This window comes from Corythoichthys intestinalis, chromosome 2 (assembly GCF_030265065.1).
Source record: "Corythoichthys intestinalis isolate RoL2023-P3 chromosome 2, ASM3026506v1, whole genome shotgun sequence".
Lineage (NCBI taxonomy): Eukaryota > Metazoa > Chordata > Actinopteri > Syngnathiformes > Syngnathidae > Corythoichthys > Corythoichthys intestinalis.
In genome coordinates, this window is record NC_080396.1 from 22,837,302 (window position 1) to 22,858,188 (window position 20,887).

At 41.0% G+C, this 20,887-nt stretch overlaps 1 protein-coding gene across 1 annotated transcript in view; it reads left to right on the forward strand.

Moving 5' to 3' along the window:
• Window positions 1-20,887, forward strand: part of galnt6 (UDP-N-acetyl-alpha-D-galactosamine:polypeptide N-acetylgalactosaminyltransferase 6 (GalNAc-T6)) — a 32,401-nt gene that overhangs the window by 10,240 nt on the left and 1,274 nt on the right. Inside the window, exons 3-8 of the mRNA XM_057830636.1 lie at window positions 2,139-2,288; window positions 3,404-3,638; window positions 3,708-3,825; window positions 8,593-8,793; window positions 13,328-13,456; window positions 13,549-13,650. Of these exons, the coding sequence (XP_057686619.1) occupies window positions 2,139-2,288; window positions 3,404-3,638; window positions 3,708-3,825; window positions 8,593-8,793; window positions 13,328-13,456; window positions 13,549-13,650 (935 nt within the window). The remainder of the gene's footprint in view (window positions 1-2,138; window positions 2,289-3,403; window positions 3,639-3,707; window positions 3,826-8,592; window positions 8,794-13,327; window positions 13,457-13,548; window positions 13,651-20,887) is intronic.

Genomic DNA, 20,887 nt, shown 5'->3' on the forward strand with positions numbered 1-20,887 from the left:
TACAGTTTTCTTCGAGCATGTGATTCACTTTCTACTTCGCACATTCAGTCTCAGTTCCTCCAGGTGAGTTTTAAATATATATATTGTCTGTGTGTTTGTTTTTTATTCTTATTAGTTTTGGTTAAGTAGCAAAATTCCCATCAAGTAGCAGTACTAGTATTAAACATGCAAACACATGACTAAATATTAAGCTATAATACAGTTGTTGTTTTTTTTCTACCAACACTGGTTGTGTGCTGGTCACCACGTTACATCTATCAATTGGTTTATGGCGAGCCTAGCTTGTTTAGCAGGTAGGACTGGGCAGTCGGCTAACTTAGTTGCGCAGAGACAAAGGCTACTTCAAAAGACAAATTGTTAAGCAACTGAGGTTTGAGTCGAGATTTGACTAATTACAGTGCCCTCCATAATTATTGGTCCCCTGAAAAAGATGTGTTTTTTTAGCTTCTATTTTTTTTTTTATTGAAATAATATGGGACCTTAATGGAAAAAAAGAGAAAAATCCAACCTTCAATACAAGTGCATTCATTCAGTGGGGAAAAAATCCCACATAAAGAAAAAATTATTTGACATTAAATAATGTGTGTCACAATTATTAGCATCCCTGGTGTTAATACTTTGTACAACCCCGTTTTGCCAACAAAACAAGGTCTGGGGACTGCGATGACCATGGGAGGAGCTTGATTTTGTGTCTGGTGAACCATTTCTGTGTAGATTTGGCCATATGTTTAGGGTCATTGTCTTGCTGAAAGACCCAGTGACGACCCATCTTCAGCTTTCGGGCAGAGGGTAACAGATTTTGATTTAAAATGTCCTGGTATTTCAAAGCATTCATGATGCCATGCACCCTTACAAGGTTCCCAGGGCCTTTGGAAGTGAAACAGCCCCACAGCATCACTGACCCACCCCCATACTTCACAGTGGGTATGAGGTGCTTTTCAGCATGCACATCTTTTGTGGCATGCCAGACCCACTTAGAGTGTTTGTTGCCAAAAAGCTCAATCTTGGTCTCATCTGACCAAAGCACACGGTCCCAGCTGAAGCCTGGGACCGTGTGTATTTTTGTGTTAAATCAAAATCTGTTGCCCTCTGCCCGAAAGCTGATGATGGGTCGTCACTGGGTCTTTCAGCAAGACAATGACCCTAAACATATGGCCAAATCTACACAGAAATGGTTCACCAGACACAAAATCAAGCTCCTCCCATGGTCATCTCAGTTCCCAGACCTTGTTTTGTTGGCAAAAGGGGTTTGTACAAAGTATTAACACCAGGGGTGCTAATAATTGTGACACACATTATTTGATGTCAAATAATTTTTCTTTATGTGGGATTTTTTTCCTAACTGAATGAATGCACTTGTATTGAAGGTTGGATTTTGCTCTTTTTTTTCATTAAGGTCCCATATTATTTGAATTTTTTAAAAAATTAGAAGCTAAAAAACACATCTTTTTCAGGGGTGCCAATAATTATGGAGGGCACTGTATGTGTTACCTCTGCATGGGGGTTAGGAGAGGGCGTGGATGGCTGCTATTGTACTGTGCTGCTCCTGCTGCAACTAAGCGGTGCACGTTCACGTTGATAAATGACGGGCTTGCCTGACACAGGAGGGCGTGTGTTTGCGTGTTTGGAGGACTGAGGGCGCTCTCCCAGTGATTATGGCTGCGGCGTTTTGGGGCGGGGGGCCCCCCATTACTAGTATAATAATGAGAGAACTTGCTTGGTTAAAAGGGCAAGGGCCAGTGATTGAGCACCACTTGACGTCTATCTGTGCATGCCTATGATGATAACTGTGAACAACTGTAATCTTGTATTGGGGTCTTTAACTCATAAAATAAAGCAGTTACAACAGTAGCAAGGCTGTTGATCTATTTTATTTGTTGCAGTATTATAAGTTACTAAGTGGTCAATTGAAAAGCAGATTCGGTTTATCTATTGGTGGCAGACAATGATTTAATAAAGATATAATTATTGTTGTAACAACGATGAACAAATCAACAACCCTGTTCCAAGTCATGTAAACAGTGTTTAAATATTCTCATACATTGAATAATAAAACAAAGCTGCTGAAAAAGTATTCAATTGTTTTTCAAAAAGTGTTTTTTTTCTAATATAACCATGTGCTTTTCCCAAACCTCCAGCTTACCTGCAGAACCAACTGGTGGAGTTTGTCCGTGAGTTTAAAATTGTCCGTGTGATGAGACAGCAGGAAAGGAAGGGACTGGTCCCGGCCCGACTGCTGGGCGCCAGCGTCGCACAAGGCCAAGTGCTCACCTTCCTCGATGCACACTGTAAGCATGCACAAACTCAGAAATTAGTTCAGTAGTGCAGTAGATCAGTAGCAGACCAGCTCAGTGGCATGCACAGCAATTTCCTGTTAACAATAAAGATGTTTACTACCAGTGCTTGGAAGTAACCAAGCATTAATATAGCTTATTATTTCTTGAAAAAATATTGTTGTCACCATATTTCCTGGACTATAAGCCACACTTTTTGGCTGGGCCCGTAACCTACACTCAGACGCAACTTAGAGTGCGAAAACTATCGCACTTCTATTTACTTAATTTTGCCTTGTCTATGCAGTGTATCACAAAAGTCAGTACACCCCTCACATTTCTGCAGATATTTAAGTATATCATGGGACAACATTGACAAACTGACACTTTGACACAATGAAAAGTAGTCTATGTGCAGCTTATATAATAGAGTTAATTTATTTTCCCCTCAAAATATAGCCATTAACATCTAAACCCCTGGCAACAAAAGTGAGTACACCCCTTGGAAACCATGTACATCCCTAAATGTCCAAATTGAGTACTGCTTGACCATAGGACATGGTTCCAGTAATCCATGTGCTTTGTTGACATGTCTTCAGCAAACTGTTTGCAGGCTTTCTTGTGTACCGTCTTCAGAAGAGGCTTCCACCTGGGGTGACAGCCATGCACACCAGATTGATGTAGAGTGCGGCGTATGGTCTGAGCACTAACAGGCTGACCCCCCCAACCTCTTCAATCTCTGCAGCAATGCTGACAGCACTCCTGTAACGAGTCACATGACATTTTGGAGGGAAAATGACAAGCAGTACTCAATTTGGACATTTAGCGATGTACGAAGTTTCTAAGGGGTGTACACACTTTTGTTGCCTGGGGTTTAGATATTAATGGCTATATTTTGATTGGTTTTGAGGGGGAAATAAATCCACTCTATTATATAAGCTGCACACAGACTACTTTTCATTGTGTCAAAGTGTCAGTGTTGTCCCATGAAAAGATATACTTAAATATCTGCAGAAATGCGAGTGGTGGACTCACTTTTTGTGATACACTGTAAATTGGAAATGAACAAATAGATTTGCCTTGCTTTTAAAGTTGAGACAAACAAAAACAATGATATTGTGTGATTTTAGGTGAATGTTTCCACGGTTGGCTGGAGCCTCTGCTGAGCCGCATTGTGGAAGAACCCACGGCAGTGGTCAGTCCACACATCACCTCCATCAACCTCGACACATTCAAATTCCAAAAGCCCGTGCCCAACCAACATTACAGCACCCGAGGAAACTTTGACTGGTCAATGACTTTTGGATGGGAGAGCATCCCCTCCGACATATTTGCGAAGCGCAAGAATGAAACTCATCCTATTAAGTGAGCAGAAGTGGCGAACGTACTGATCTGATCTTATTACTCTCATCTTATCACCTGTGAACATTTCAGAACTCCCACTTTTGCTGGAGGTCTGTTTTCCATATCAAAAAGCTACTTTGAACATATTGGAACATATGATGCTGAGATGGAGATTTGGGGTGGCGAGAACGTGGAGATGTCTTTCCGGGTTAGTCATTTTTACATTTGAATGAACCAAGTATGAGACATTATACAAAATCGTACCATTTGCCTTAAGTAAGTCCAATATTATTGTCTTGAATGACTTATTTGGTTTAAGTAACCTTTTAAATGTATTGAAAATAAGCTGTGCCATCTCGGGCTAATTTTTTCATGTTTTCCTAAAAATAATCAACATTGATATGTGTGTTTTGTCATTAACGTTATCGAGATGTTGGAGAAAAAACAGATAACTTCCTGTTAATTTTGGGTCACCTCCAGTAAATTTTATGACATTTCACATCTTGCTTTTGGGGCTATTGTGGGTCACTTCCTATTGGTTTCAGGGCAATTCCAGATCATTTCATGTAAAATTTGAGTCACTCCTGGTTATTTTGAGGCAATTTATGGTCATAATGATTTCATTTCTGGTTTTAAAAAAAGGTGAGGGGTCAGACAAAGCATGGTTCAAAATGACCCCTTATGACGAGTAAAATAAATGGACTCAAGTTTCCCTTGCCCGGACGCGGGTTACCAGAGCCAGGGCTGGAGGTGGGGCTCAAAGGCAAGCGTCTGTTGGCCGGGCCTGTCCCATGGGGCCCTGCCGGGCACAGCCCGAAAAGGCATCGTGGGTCCCCCTTCCCATACGCTCACCACCTGTGGGATGGGCAAAAGGGTTCAGGTGCGTAGGGAGTTGGGCGGCAGCCAAAGGCGGGGGCCCTTGGCTATCCGACCCCCAGCTGCAGAAGCTAACGCTTGGGACATGGAATGTCACCTCTCTGGCAGGGAAGGACCCTGAGCTGGTGTATGAGGCAGAGAAGTTCCGACTAGATATAGTCGGACTCTCCTCCATACACAGCTTGGGTTCTGGTACCAATCCTCTCGCGAGGGGTTGGACTTTCTTCCACTCTGGAGTTGCCCACGGTGACAGGCACCAAGCAGGTGTGGGCATACTTATTGCCCCCCGGCTTGGCACCTGTACGTTGGGGTTTACCCCGGTAGACGAGAGGGTAGCCTGCCTCCGCCTTCATGTGGGGGGATGGGTTCTGACTGTTGTTTGTGCCTATGCACCGAACAGTTCAGAGTACCCACCCATTTTCGAGTCATTGGTGGGTGTGCCGGAGAGCGCCCCCTCTTGGGACTCCCCCATTCTCCTGGGGAATTTCAACGCTCGCGTGGGAAATGACAGTGAGACCTGGAGGGGCGTGACAGGGAGGAATGGCCCCCCGATCAGAACCAGAGTGGTGTTGTGTTATTGGACTTCTGTTCTCGTCACGGTTTGTCCATAATGAACACCATGTTCAAACATAGGGGTGTCCATATGTGCACTTGGCACCAGGACACCATAGGCCGCAGTTCGATGATCAACTTTGTAATCGTGTCATCGGACTTGCGGCCGCATATTTTGGACACTAGGTGAAGAGAGGGGTGGAGCTGTCAACTGATTACCATCTGGTGGTGTGTTGGCTCCAATAGCAGGGAAAGATGCTGGCCATACCTGGCAGGCCCAAACGTATTTTGAGGGTCTGCTAGGAACGTCTGGCAGAATCCCCTGTCAGAAAGGGCTACAACACCCACCTCCGGCAGAATTTCATTCTTGTCCCGGGGGAAGTGGGGGACATTAAGTCCGAGTGGGCCACGTCCATTGTTGAGGAGGCCGATTGGAGCTGTGGCCATAAGGTAGTTGGTGCCTGTCGTGGCAGCAATTCCTGAACCCGCTGGTGGACACTAGCGGTAAGGGATGCATTCAAGTTGAAGGAGGCCTACCGGGCCTTTTTGGCCTGTGGGACTCCGTAGGCAGCTGACAGGTACCGGCTGACCAAGCGGACTGCAGCTTCGGCGGTCGCCGAGGCAAAAACTCGGACATGAGAGGAGTTTGGCAAGGCCATGAAAAACAACTTCCGGATGGCTTCGAGGAAATTCTGGTCCACCATCCGGCGTCTGAGGAGAGGAAAGCATTAACACTGTGTATAGTGAAGATGGGGTACTGCTGACCTCGACTTGGGACGTCGTGAGTCGGTGGGGAGAATACTTCAAAGACCTCCTCAATTCCTCTGACACGCCTTCCTTGGAGGGAGCCGAGTCTGGGGACTCCGATGTGGGCTCTCCGATCCCTGGGGTTGAAGTCACTGAGGTGGATGGAAAGCTCTTCGGTGGCAAGGCCCTGGGGGTCGATTAGATCCGCCCAGAGTACCTAAAGGGTCTGGATGTTGTAGGGCTGTCGTGGCTGACACGCCTCTACAACATTGCGTGGACATCGTGGACAGTGCCTCTAGATTGGCAGACCAGGGCAGTGGTCCCCCTTTTTAAGAAGGAGGACCAAAGGGTGTGTTCCAATTATAGAGGGAGCACACTCCTCAGCCTCTCCGGTAAAGTCTATTTAGGGGTGCTGGAGAGGAGGGTCCGTCAGGAAGTCAAATCTCTGATTCAGGAGGAGCAGTGTGGTTTTCGTCCCGGCCGTGGAACAGTGGACCAGCTCTACACCCTCGGCAGGGTCCTCAAGGTCCTGCATAGGAGTTCGCCCAACCAGTCTACATGTGTTTTGTGGATCTAGAGAAGGCGTTCGACCGTGTGCCTCGGGGAGTCGTATGGGGAGTGCTCGGGGTGTACGGGGTACCGAGCCCGTTGGTAAGGGCTGTTCGGTTCCTGTACGACCGGTGTCAGTTTTGTCTGCATTGCCGGCAGGAAGTCAAATTCGTTCCCAGTGAGGGTTGGACTCCACCAAGGCTGCCCTTTGTCACCGATTCTGTTCATAATTTTTATGGACAGAATTTCCGGGCAGCCGAAGCATTGAAGGGGTCCAGTTTGGTGACCTCAGCATTGCATCTCTGCTTTTTGGAGATGATGTGTTGCTGTTGCTTCATCAGGCCATGACCTCCATCTCTCACTGGAGCGGTTCGCAGCCGAGTTTGAAGTGGTTAGGATGAAGATCAGCACCTCAAAATGCAAGACAATGGTCCTCAGTCGGAAAAGGGAGGAATGCCCTCTTCGGGTCGGGGATGAGATCCTGCCCCAAGTGGAGGAGTTCAAGTATCTTGGGGTTTTGTTCACGAGTGAGGGTAGGAGGGAGCGGGAGATCGACAGGCGGATCGGTGCAGCGTCTGCAGTAATGCGGACTCTGCAATGGTCCGTAGTGGTGAAGAAGGAGCTGAGCCGAAAGGTGACGCTTTCGATTTACCAGCCGATCTACTGTATGTTCCTACCCTCATAAATGGTCACGAGCTGTGGATCGTGATCGAAAGAACAAGATGCCGGATACAAGCGGCCGAAATGAGTTTTCTCCGCAGGGTGTCCGGGCTCTCCCTTAGAGATAGTGAGAAACTCGGTCATCCGGGAGGGACTCTGCGTCGAGCCGCTACTCCTCCGCGTTGAGAGGAGCCAGCTGAGGTGGCTCGGGCATCTTGTTCCGATGTCTCCTGGACGCCTCCCCGCAGAGGTGTTCCGGGCATGTCCCACCAGCGGGAGGCCCCAGGGACGACCCAGGACACGCTGGAGAGATTGTCTCTCGGCTGGCCTGGGAACGCCTTGGGATCCGCCGGAGGAGCTGGTTGAAGTGGCTGGGGAGAGGGAAGTCTGGGCTTCCCTGCTAATATTGCTGCCCCCGCGACCCGACCTCGGAGCAAGCGGAAGATGATTGTATGGTTTTAAAAAATAAATAAATACAGAGGCAAGGTTCATAGCTCCTTCATTAGCACTTTAGCACCTCTGCTGCTATGTGTAACTCTGTTCTCCTGCTATTGTCTGCCTGGTGTCTATTATTTCTATTATTGTATTCCTTAAGTAATATTTCATTGAATTTATTCCAATTTCAAATTATATATTTTTAATCCTTTTTACTATAGCACTTTTTTTTTTTTTTTTAACCATCTTGTACTTTATACTTTTACCTTTGCTGCTGTGGTGTTATGGGCGCTGGAATACTAATTTCTGTGAGGGAACTCTCCCAAGGGATTAATAAAGTATATTGAATTGAATAATAACGTAAAGTAAGTGTTTAATGTAAAATTTGAATCATTCATTTAACACATTTGACCAAAAAAAAAAAAAAAAACTGTTTGTAGCCTATACTTGCCATGTGGGTCACACAAAAAATACATCGAGTTCATTTTGAAGAGGCTAAAATGCCTTTTCATTTGCACATTTAAAATGTTAAGAATTATAATTTGTAATAAGTGATAATATAATTGACTCACTTATGACTGCCCCCTCAAATCAAATGAAGCAAAAGTAAAAATTCATCAAAAGAAAGCACTTAATTTTCTTTTTGACAGCATGCCGAAGATTGATCTCATTTTTAGAAAAAAATGTCACTTCTGGAATCTTCATGCCTCCTGCGGGGTATGTTAGTCCAAGTAACGCATCTGACAAAAACAGAGACAGCAATAAAATTATTTTTTTTCCCTTACATTTTTCAAAAAGATCAAAAATAAAAACTAATGATATGTTAAATAATATTTGAGCATTTTTATGATTTTTTTTTCTTTTTTAAAGGCACGGTAATTTTGTTTTATACTTTTTGAAAGCCTGTTGAAATGAAAAAAGGTCACAATGGGAAAACAAATTTTTATTACAGTTATACAATACAAAGATCTTTAATTTTTGTCTTAATACAGCCTCTTTTGGTAGTTTTTAATTTAAGGTTACAAAATGGCATGTTTTTGAATAATGTCTCATATACGGCATATACTTTTTACAAGTCCATGTGCAGATGATGAGTGTTTTAATGTGCAGCTTTCCATTCATTTTGAAGTCACCATATTTTGTGTATCGTACCCAGGTGTGGCAGTGCGGCGGTCAGCTGGAAATCCTTCCTTGCTCGGTGGTGGGCCACGTCTTTCGCACCAAGAGTCCGCACACCTTCCCCAAAGGCACCGAGGTCATCACTCGCAACCAAGTGCGCCTGGCCGAGGTCTGGCTGGATAACTACAAGCATGTCTTCTATCGGCGAAACAAAAGGGCCGGCACCATCGCCAGTGAGGTGACAATTTTTTCAAGAATGGGGAGCTACTCCATCTACTCCATATACAGTAGTGCATTCAAAAAGCATGTCTGTGGAGATTATCAGTCATCTAGAACATGCTGATAATCAGTAAATATTCTTTTGAGGTAATTGGACTTTTTCTGTTTGTTGGAAACTCAAGAGAAACCGAGATATATTTATACTAGGGCTGTCAAATGGTTAATATTTTTAATCGAGTTAATTACAGCTTAAAAATTAATTAATCGTAATTGATCGCAATTCAAACCATCTATAAAAATAAAATATGCCATTTTTCTGTAAAATATTGTTGGAATGGAAAGATAAGACACAAGAAGAATATATACATTCAACATACGGTACATAAGTACTGTATTTGTTTATTATAACAATAAATCAACAAGATGGCATTAACATTCTCTTAAAGCGACCCATGGATAGAAAGGCTTGTAGTTCTTAAAAGATAAATGTTAGTACAAGTTATATAAATTTTATATTAAAACCCCCTCTTAATATTTTCGTTTTATTAAAATTTGTAAAATTTTCAATCAAAAAATGAACTAGTAGCTCGCCATTGTTGATGTCAATAATTACACCATGCTCACTCATGGTACTAACCCATAAAATCAGTTGGACCCAAGCGCCAGCAGAGGGCGCCAAACACCAAAAAACAAGCGGACATTACATTGTACTGTCATTTTAATCTGAACGTGGCATGTGCGTTAATTGCGTCAAATATTTTAACGTCATGAATTTTAAAAATTAATTACCGCCCGTTAACGCGATAATTTTGACAGCCCTAACTTATACACTTTTTAAAAAACTTAAAACCACAGGAAAACCATTTAATATATGTAAAATCGTATATGTTTCAGAAACCTTTTTTTTTTTTTTATATATGATACTTATGTAGTTTTGTTTTTTTAAAGGGAAGCTCGGACTTAGACTTGTAGGCTCTAATAAGCCACAATTGTTCTCTTTTACTAAAATGTTTTTAGAGACACATAAAATATTGCTATTTAGTTACAAATCTATAATATTTAATACATGTTTTGATGCTCTGGGTGATGACGTAGATTGTCACTGTCACTCGACGAATACTACCGAATTACTGCAATTCGTACTATGCGGCGAGACGTCCAACACATGCGCTTATCGGTTAAAAGCGGCAAGTACTTACCATTTGTGTTACTATTAACTTTTCATTGGTTCAAAATACTTTTTGCATATTTTCCTCTCATACTTTTAGGCATTGTCTTTTCTTGTGGTAGCTTTAAAGCAGATTGTTGATGTGTTGACCACATTAGTCATGTAGCATATTTAAACCAACCTTATTTGGTGTTACTACATTTAAGTATTTTCTTAAAGCATCTTTAGTATGTTCTGTCTGTATGCATCTAAACAAAACAAGCTGAAACCGCACGGTAGTCCCTCTGGTGTCAAATTCGCCTGTTGTAGGACGTTTTGCACATTTTAGCGGAAGTTTTTTTTTCCTGCTCTCGTCTTGTCTCATCCGGTCTTTCCTGTTCAGTTTGCTTTTGCTGCTCGTTTTGTGACATATCGACTGTGCTGTCATGCTCATTAATGTTCATCTCGGGTTCAAATTGAGAGGGTTGAACAGATGACGTTTGTCGCTAGTGTCATACTCTAACCATGTGATGTTACCGCCCTCCGACGTCAACAACAACGGCGACCTACTAGTTAAACTATTTTTTTCAATTGCATAAAAACGAAAACATCAAGCGGGGTTTCAATATCAAATTATTTTAACTCGTAATAACATTTAACTTTTAAGAACTACGAGTCTTTCTATCCGTGGATCCCTTTAAATCAGTTTTTAAAAATTACCACATTTTTTAAAAACTTTCCTTTGTATGTAACTGTTCAAACCGTGATTTACACCCACGTTAACATCTTGGCAGTCAAGCGGCCTGACAACTGAGCTGCTGGAAACTGGTTAGGGCAGGGGGTGTCAGCTCATCAGCAAGCTCTGCAGGAGCATGATGACGATCCTGATTATTTGATTCAGGTGTGTTAAAAGAGGGAGACATGGAAAACAAGCTGGATAGGGGCTGTCAAGGACTGGACTTGGGCACCCCTGGGTTAGGGCATGTGCTGTGTGTGTAAAGTTAGGCGGCTGACGCTGTAATAGGCTTTTGGCTCAGTAGACTAGTACAGTGACAGTGTGGGTTCAAACCCTGGTTATAGAGGGGGAGACATTGTCAAGATTGTCTGTGTTATATTTATAGTATTTTCCAACATTCCACAAAAACACTTTTTAAACATTTTTGTTACAAGGTGTTTTAGAAGTTTGAGGGAGGGGTCAAAAAGTTGGTATGAGCCAAATAATGGATAAATGATAGTCTTGTGACTATTATTTAGATGCATTCTGCATTTATGCATGCTTTGAAATCACTTGTGTTATCGACAAGTTTACTGAGCTAAACATGGGCGGCGCTATCTTTGACATTTTCTGCTACGGCCCTCCGGTTTAGACAGAACACCATGAATTGGGGTTGAAGTAGACAGTTTTAAACTGCCAACTCAAACCAGAGGAACCCACGGAATCTCCAAAAATGGATGTAGCACGACGTACAGTAGATTAGACGTAAATTGGTTGTGTTGAACTCCTGGAAGCGCCTGTATATATGCTTGGAAGTGAAATGTTTTGAACAGCGTCCAGCTTCAAAGCGCCAGTGTGAATCTTCCTCGCCATATGCCTTAATTCGAAACTAGCAGCAAATTAAGAATTTGGCTCGCAGATTAACTTAAATGAGCCTTCTAAAATATTGCATGTTTGTTCTTTTCACCTCATTGATCGTTGTAATATTTGCAGTCTGTGTTAACATGGGGTGTAGATTGATACGCCAGCCACTTGAGTGACCAAAATGAGGTGAAATTATAAATGATATTACAGTTGCCGAATGCAGAAGTGCTGACACGGATTTTGTTGTCACAAGAAAATATCATAAGGTAATTTTCATCAAGTTAGGTTATAGTTATGATATTACGAGCTCATCGCACATGTACATATAAACACAAATAGTATACCATTCTTTTTATTGCAGCTATTGATCGCAATAAAACTTTTGGACAACATGCTTCCATTTCTTGTTTTATTTAAAACGATCGGTGCATTTGCAAAACAGGTCAATAAATCACAATTTATAAATTACAACAATATCAACAAAGGTGGAGCATAAGTCGAGCCTTCAATCATCACGGTAGAACGCACATCATCTGGATATATGTCCATCAACTTAAGTGTTGTTGTGAGGTACATAAAGTTGTCTTCCCTTGCCTAACAGCGTTTTCCACCTGAAAACTAACGAACAAAAAACGTGTAACACTTGAATTTATGCATTTATGGTAAAAAGCCTGTGTGTGACTTGTAGTAGATGAGTGTTTTCCATTTCTTTGTTGTTGAAGCTAATGCAAAGCTAATGATGTCTCAGCTGTGACGCAACACACAGAATTGTCGTCAAATTGAACATAATTGTACCTGTTATTGCTTTGTGGTGGCACTGTCTTGGTTCCACATCTGCCTTCATGAACACAAAATTTCCCATATTAATGTATTAGGACACATTCAACCGGATGCTTCGAAGCTTTTCTGGTCCCTGATTGAGTTTCCATCCAATGCCATTAAATCAATAAAATACTAGGGCTGTCAAAATTATCGCGTGTTAATCATGTTAAAATATTTGACGCATTTAATGCACATGCCCTGCTCAAACAGATTAAAATGACAGCACAGGGTCATGTGCACTTGTTACTTGTTTTATGGAGTTTTGTCACCCTCTGCTGGCACTTGGGTGCGACTGATTTTATGACCATGAGAATTATGTAATTATTGACATCAACAATGGCGACTTACTAGTTTATTTTTTGAATGAAAATTTTACAAATGTTATTAAAAATGAAAACATTTAATATAAAATTTCTATAACTTGTACTAACATTTATCTTTTAAGAACTACAAGTCTTTCTATCCATGGATCGATTTAACAGAATGTTAATGTTAATGTCATCTTGTTGATTTATTGTTATAATAAACAAATACAGTACTTATGTACAGTATGTTGAATGTATATATCCGTCATATCTTTCCATTCCAACAATAATTTACAGAAAAATATGGCATATTTTATAGATGGTTTGAATGGCACTTAATTACGATTAATTAATTTTTAAGCTGTGATTAACTCGATTAAAAATTTTAATCGTTTGACAGCCCTATAAAATACAAAACTATTTTGGTTGTGCGACTCTTGGACATTTCTTCATGCTGTCCTCCCATGTAGTGATGATGGCAGATGGGTGCGACGTTTCCAAATTGTATTTTTTGAGGGATTTTGATGAGTAATTCCACTGTTGTTTTGGTTGAAAAAAGTGTAAAACTGAAATCAGGAGCAGAAATGAGGAGGTAAATCGGAAGTACCTCGAAAACTTGTCTATAAATTGTTATATATTTCAATATACAGTGATTGAATTTCGATCGAAATGTTGGTTTTAAAAGTATTTCTGGTTGTAGCACTCGTACGGAGACATCTCCAGTCGTCTGGAACTAAGAGACAGACTACAGTGCAAGAACTTCTCTTGGTACCTGGACACCATCTACCCAGAATTGTTTGTTCCCAAACCACCAGAAAAATATGGAGCAGTAAGTCGAGTTTGTCTTTATTGCCCTATGTGGACATTGCATCAACCCACGTGTTATGCAAAACCTCTCCCACGTTTATTGTTTGTTTTCAGATAAGGAACGGTGGCTCTAAAAAGTGCCTGGACATTGGTGAAAAGAACAAAGGAGGGAAACCTCTGATAATGTACCATTGTCACAACCAGGGTGGCAACCAGGTAAATCATTAAAACTGCAACATGGAGTATAGTACACCCTCACAGTTCATCCAACTGTATTTTAAAGACTTAAATCCCATTGACATAAATTATCAACTCTATAATTCACCAGAATCTTTCTGGCTGACTTTATTCAGAGACCGTGAACTGCAGAGTCGTCAAACTTGGTGGAAGGGTGCGTCTTGATCAGAGGAAGAACGAACATACCTTTTTAAGCAATTGGTCAAGAATTCGCTTCAAAATCGGTAAAAATACGACAGTTTTTTCTGATCAGCCGTTGCCATCACCAGGGGACTTAACCAGCCACAATTAATTAAAACAGTTTCCCATTGACCAAAATAAAACTTTATATTTGGATATGCTATCGCTAGTGAATTAAACAGCTTCACGTTCATCTAAATTGGTAAAAATATGATGGTGAGAGGGGTGTGACATTGAGTGTACAGGCACTGGTTTGATTGAACAAGTTCAAATCTAACTACGACCACCCGGCTCCCTCTCCTGGCTAACTCTGAACAACAACAAGTCTGTGATTTATTCTATTAATCTGCCCTGAGATGAAGTAAAAAATCCGGCTTTGAAGATCGATGCATATAAAACCCTCAAATATACTGTACCCACCTGTCAGGGAAACGCGGGAAGGCAGGTGGTGTGGACCCAATTGCAGGGAAACAAAAAGCAGCAAGGCAGGTGGCGGTGATCTCAAAAAAACGTTTTAACAACTAACCAAAAGCACAAAGTACAACCAAAACGACTAGTGATCAAAAAGGCAATGTTCAAACCAAAACTTACTTAATCGGAGGGACTGGTACACAAGGGCTTGGACAAGACTTGAAATTGACATTGACATAGACAATGACACAACAAGGAGTGAAAAGAAACTGGGAGCTTATACACACATACACAGACAAGGGGTAACAACACAACGAGGAACAGGTGAGCACAGGAGGATGCAGTTGGAGGATACACTAGGAGGCACAACAGGTGAAATCAATGGGCAATCACAGGGACAAGTCACACTAGGAGAAAACCAACACAAAACCTAACACCACCAAATTTCATTGTGAGCCATCCACTTATAACAGGAGAGTAGCATTTATAATTCCACAATTAAAAACATGTCTCACAGTGGCTTGGGAAGTGGGAGTGCTGCAGCACCCCCTGGTGTTGGGGAGGGGGTAGATTTTTTTATTTTTTTTTTGGGGGGGGGTACAAATAAACATATTTAAACAATAGTGTATTTAACTTTGGGGATTAAATATGTATGTTGAAAAAGTTTTTTTTAACACCTTGATTGTTACCGGGTCACGTTGAATTAAGTGCCATTTCTGAAAAGGGGCTGTTGAACCAAGGCTTATTGGACCTTTTAGTTTTCAAATGTGTTTGTGTGTCATCATGCTGTCTAGCTGCGAGCAATTGCATTATAACAGGCGGGCATTTTTATTTCCGATACAAAAACTCTAACATACGCTGTAGGTGAAATGGAATGCTGTCTTTGTAGTAGCCTAGTAGTAGTACGTAAACTATTCAACATGCGTGTGTACTGCCTTTGTGCACGCCTTGTATGCAGGGTCTCTGCAGGGTTCAACGAGCCAAATTTAAGACTTTTTAAGATTTTTTTTAAAGACCATAATGAAAAAAAATGTAGACCCATTTCGCATTGATAACGGCAAAAAACGTACAAAAGATTTAAGGGAAAATTGGAGGCCCGGAGTTCCTTGCAAAGTGTATTGAATTTATTGGTGATGGTGGATTTTTTTCACGCTGCTCCACGCTGTCACTTTTGCAAAAGTTGCTCTTCGCATACGGCCACTTTTGTAAACGATCTGACGCCGCTGGCCATCCAAGCCTTCATTTCAACTCGGCACGTCATATCCATTTCTTCTAGCATTTTCCATGATGCAGGTATGCTAATTTTACTAATGCACAACGATGAGGGTCTGCTACTTTTATTCGTGCGCAAAGCACAAAGTTAAAATACGGGTAAGAGTGCAAACTAGCGTCTTCCTCGACATATATATTCCACGTGTCTTACGCTTACATTTTATGCTCGAGCGCTCCTGGCGGTCGTTAGAAAAATTTATAAATTGGCCGCATCATTGCATTCGCCACAGGATTCAAAATGAGGGGAAAAAAGTCGCGGCTTGTAATCCGGAAATTACGGTATTCCCTGCTCTTTCACACTGTGATACAAATGAGCACAAAGTACTACTACAAGTAGTAGTAGGAAAGCAATGTCAATAGATTTTTAAGACCTTGCAAAATTTTATTTTAAACCTTTTATAAGATTTTAGGAGAACTGTAGACATTTTAAGGCCTTAAATTCAAATTATTGGATGAAAGACTTTTTTTTTTTTTATATATTATTAAGACCTCGTGGGTGGCCTGTGTATGGAGAAAACGCGAGAGCATGACAAATTTAGACTGAAACGGCTGTTTTTGGTTGGGAAATTCTAAAACATATCCTCAGCACTTCAGGCTGTGAGTGACTTCCAGCGCACCTGCTAAAATATACCTAACAAAATTTCTTTCTAATCTGACCACAAAATAAGAGAGTAGTTATTTTAGCTCTTTTCCTCCCCAAGAAGAACAAAGTAAGCGAGAACTTGAAACCTCTGTCTGCGCGGTCTAAAAATTGAACATAGTCAGAAAAGTTTAAGCAGAAGTTAATATCAGGATTCGGTGTCACAAAAATCCTCTTTTAAATCTTCATTAATTTTTATAATAAGTATGGTTAGTTGGTTATATTTTACTAATTTTTAAGGGAACTCACTGTAAAATGTAACATCAGAGAATACTGACACATAGAGAGTGGTACCTCGAGATACGATCACATCGACCTACGATCGCGTCGACATCCGACGTAAAATTTCACTCGTCATTTGTCTCGAAATACGACGATTTATGACAGCGTCGCAATTTCATTGTTTCCCCGACTCACGCGCACCGGATTTTCTTGTGAAAGAAATCAGCATGGGTCCCAAGAAGGTTAGCGCAGGTGGTGAAAAAAGTAAAAAGGTGATGTTTACCATTGAAATTATGATGGAAATGTGAATGTCTATGATCTCAATGTTCCTCATCTTACCTCTGTTCGCCAGTCTTTATGAGTTAAGGTGACAATTATTATTGTAACATCGGCAAAGAAATAGCCAGTTTTGTCATGTTTTTAATCATTTATTTCAGAACTTGTGCAGCACAACACTGCTATTGTCTGCCATAGCCGACGCCAACAACATGAAAAGAGATAGTAAAAACTCTACCGCATCTTTGTTGTCAGTCACACAGTGTATTCAGGAACAGCATGAAAAACACAACCGCCACATTAGAGCTCGATTTGTTATATTATTATTATTCAATTACTATTAAATCATTTAAAAATGACAAAATTTAAGAAACAATCTGTATAGAAATAATTGTAGAAATTTAAAAAGAAGAAAGACATCCATTCAAATTAACGTGACTTGACGTTAACGCCTTGGAAGAAGGATAGCAGCTCCCCGAGCCAATGCTGAAATCCATGTTTTTGGAACCAGTAGAGATTGTTGAGGTTAAGAATTTAATCGCACAATGTGTAGACAAAGACTCGACTGACTCAAATGAAATTGATATGAAACTCATTAAAAACATTCAAAATGAAATTCTCCACCCCATAACCCATATCTTCAACAAATCATTTGAGACAGGAGTCTTCCATTAGTTCAATAACTACAGATCCATTTCACTTCTGCCTCAATTATCCAAAATCCTCGAAAAACTTTTCAATAACAGACTGGACAAATTCATGACAAACCATCATTTGCTACATGATAGTTAGTATGGGTTTAGGAAAAACCACTCCAACGCGCAGGCATTAAGAGTCAGTAGAAATCATCACTGATGCTATTGACTAGAGGTGGGAATCTTTGGGCATCTAACGATTCGATTACGATTACGATTCAGAGACTCCGATTCGATTATTGATACCCCCAACTCCCCGGCCTTTTTTTTGTTTGTTTGTTTGTTTTTAAATGTTTTGTATATTTGTTCCAAAATTGTTCAAAAATCCTCTCGGGCTAAATAAACCAAACTACTATTTTAGTATCAAGTTACGGGTTAAAACAGTAAATAAAATACTCAAGTCCCCATTCTGTATCAGCAGCTTTAAACTACATTCAATTAATTTAATGTTGTGAATCAACCGTTAAAATTGTGCCCGTTATGCCATAATTTCCCTCATGTCTACTTTCGACATGTGAAAGTTTCAAAACTGTTTCATCATTTAAAGATAGATTCAAGTCAAGATTTTGCCGATTTATGGGGTATTTTAGATAAAAAGTAAATAGGTTCTCTACAACAGAGCCTTCTAGAGTAGTCTACTGCTTTAAGATGGCGCCTGTTTACTAGCGCGGGAAAGTCTGTCATTTCACATCTAGTCTAGATATATGTGATATCTGCCATAGCCGTATGTTGCCGTATGTTTGTAGCAACTAGCAACTGGGTGCTGTTTGTAGCGGCTGACGGCCGCAGTCAAGTATTATTGTTTTTTTTTTGTTGTTTTTTTTACCTAGCCGTATTAGCTGCACATGATATTTACTCTCGGTCCGTTCCTCATTGCATCCCAAAGACCGCACTGACTGCGTTTTATTCCGCTTTACCGGGTATAATTCAATAATCGGAATTTGGATGTTTGTGAATCGTTCTCGAATCTTCCACGGCCGAATCGCGAATAATCTAAGAATCGGAAATTTTGCACGCCTCTTCTATTGACCAAAAGCAATATTCCGTGGGAATTTTCCTGGATCTTAAAAAAAGCCTTTGACACAGTGAAGGGAAAAGGTACCGTTCTCGCACACACCATATAATTGTTTGCATTAGTATAATACATTCATTTAACTATAGTTTAGGCAGACTCCACTCAGTGGCCTTGAACACAGTAAAGTGAATCACCTTATCAGCGCTCATGAGGGGGAAAAGGAAAAATGGTACCGTTTCTCATAGGCACCGTCTAACTGTTTGCATTACTCGAACACACGTAATATAATCAATCAGGGAATAGTATCATTTCTCATATTCACTGTATGACTGTCCTACTCTAACACACCTAATGTCAAATAAATAGCACACCATAGTTTAAAGAAACAGAATAGATACACAACGCCATCTTATCACAGAAGCCCAAAACGTGTGCGCCACGAGCAAGATTGACGCACCAAACTCTGGCAATCAGTCCTCCCGACAAACGAACAAGGACAAAGACCAGCACGCTTTGTCCTAAAACAAGTAGTGCCAGCCCGGATAATAAAGTTGATAGCAGGCGCTTGTGATGTCAAGACCAGTTGGTCGCTGTGGCAACCACATCCCATCCATGTACAAACCTAAACAGCCCGAAACCGGCCAGAGAGGGATGATCTCAAAGCAACGCCTGGACACACCTCCGGCCGGCCCATGGACTTAAAAAAACACTGGACACTGAGATAAGATAGATTTTGCTGCTCGGAAACATGTAGCCTTTGTTTGGATCCAGAATTGACCCTCCGTCGTCTGTTTTTGCCTTGTTTTTGACCATTGTCGACGAATAAATTGTCAACCTGCTTTCGGCGAGTCTTTTCCAAACTATTGGAAGATGGAGTCAGTACAAAGGGTTAATATCAAAGATGAACGCGCAAAGTTCCGCCTTCCCGGTTGGCGTGCGCGGAGGCAGCATCGGCAGAGTGGCACTTTGTTCAGCTGTCGCTGTTTCCGTGCGGCTTGTCTGGGGAGGCGAATTTCAACAACAGTTAACCACAATATCTTACTGGACAAACTAGAGAGATTTGGAATTCGAGGTGTTGTGCTGAACTGGGTACGTAGTTATTTACATAATCGATCGCAATATGTAGCATTTCATGGGGGCAGATCAACAACACGTCAAATTACATGCCGCGTGCCTCAAGGCTCCGTCCTGGGACCTAAACTGTTCATTTTATACATAAATGACTTATACAAAGTGTCTGAACTACTATAAATGGTACTTTTTGCGGACGACACCAATTTCTTTTGTTCAGGGACGGACTTGATAGGTCTAACTAAGCTAATAAATGTCGAACTAGCAAAACTGCAGCAATGGTTCAACGCTAATAAATTATCTCTGAATCTGGAAAAAACAAAATACATGCTATTTGGCTGAAAATGTCTCAAGGAGCACTTAAACATACAAATAAACCATGTGACAATACAAAGAGTAAGGGAGCACAAAATCTTAGTAGTAATTGATGATTTATTAACATGGAAGGCCCATGTAAGCCATCTGCGAAATAAGCTTGCCAGAAGCATTTCTATTCTCTTTAGAGCCCAAAATATGCGAGATGAGAAGGCTCTCCAAACTCTCTACAGTGCACTGATCTTGCCGCATCGCAACTATTGTTCAGAAATATGGGGACACACATATAAGGTACATCTTCATCCTCTACTGAGCCTTCAAAAGAAAGTGATTCGGATCATCCACAACGCGCCATTCAGATCACCCACAAATGAGCTCTACATCAAATCAAAGCTTTTAAAATTTTATGATTTGATGCACTACACTGTTCAGATGATGTACAAGTCCCACTCAAATTGTCTTCCGTCTAACTTACAAATTCGAGTCCAAGCGAGGGAATCCAATTATGATTTGAGAGGGAGCAGGTTGTTTACTTATGGCCAAGTTAGAACTACCTTAAAATCATTTTCGGTTACTAACACTGGCGCTCGCCTCTGAAATGCTATTGACCCTGCACTGACCAGCATAGGGTCAATAGCTGCCTTTAAAAGGAAATACAAGGACAGTATTCTGAGTTGCTACAGTGATTGACCTTCAATACTACAAAACAACTGCTCGAGCGTCAAACTAAGGCGCTCTGCCACACACACAGACACAACATAGTGTTCCCACAACAAATAAATGATAGAAATGTAATGACTTTTGGGAAGCAAATTCATGTGAAGACAATAAAAAAACAAACCAAAAAAAAGCTGCTCAGGTACCGCAATGTATAATGCCTACTCTACCATATATTGATTGTGCCTCCTTGGTTGAAGGGGACGGGACTTGATAAGCATATGCTTCTCCTGTCAGCCCTTGTCTTTTCTTCGTTTTTTTTTCTTCTTCGGGTTAATCATATCACATAGCCATCTTGTAACTGTTAATGATACTGATGATGATGACAAATAAATAAATAAAATAGTAAATAAAAAATGTCTTCAGACCTGAAATTTTTCTGCTGGGCAAAAAAAAAAAAAA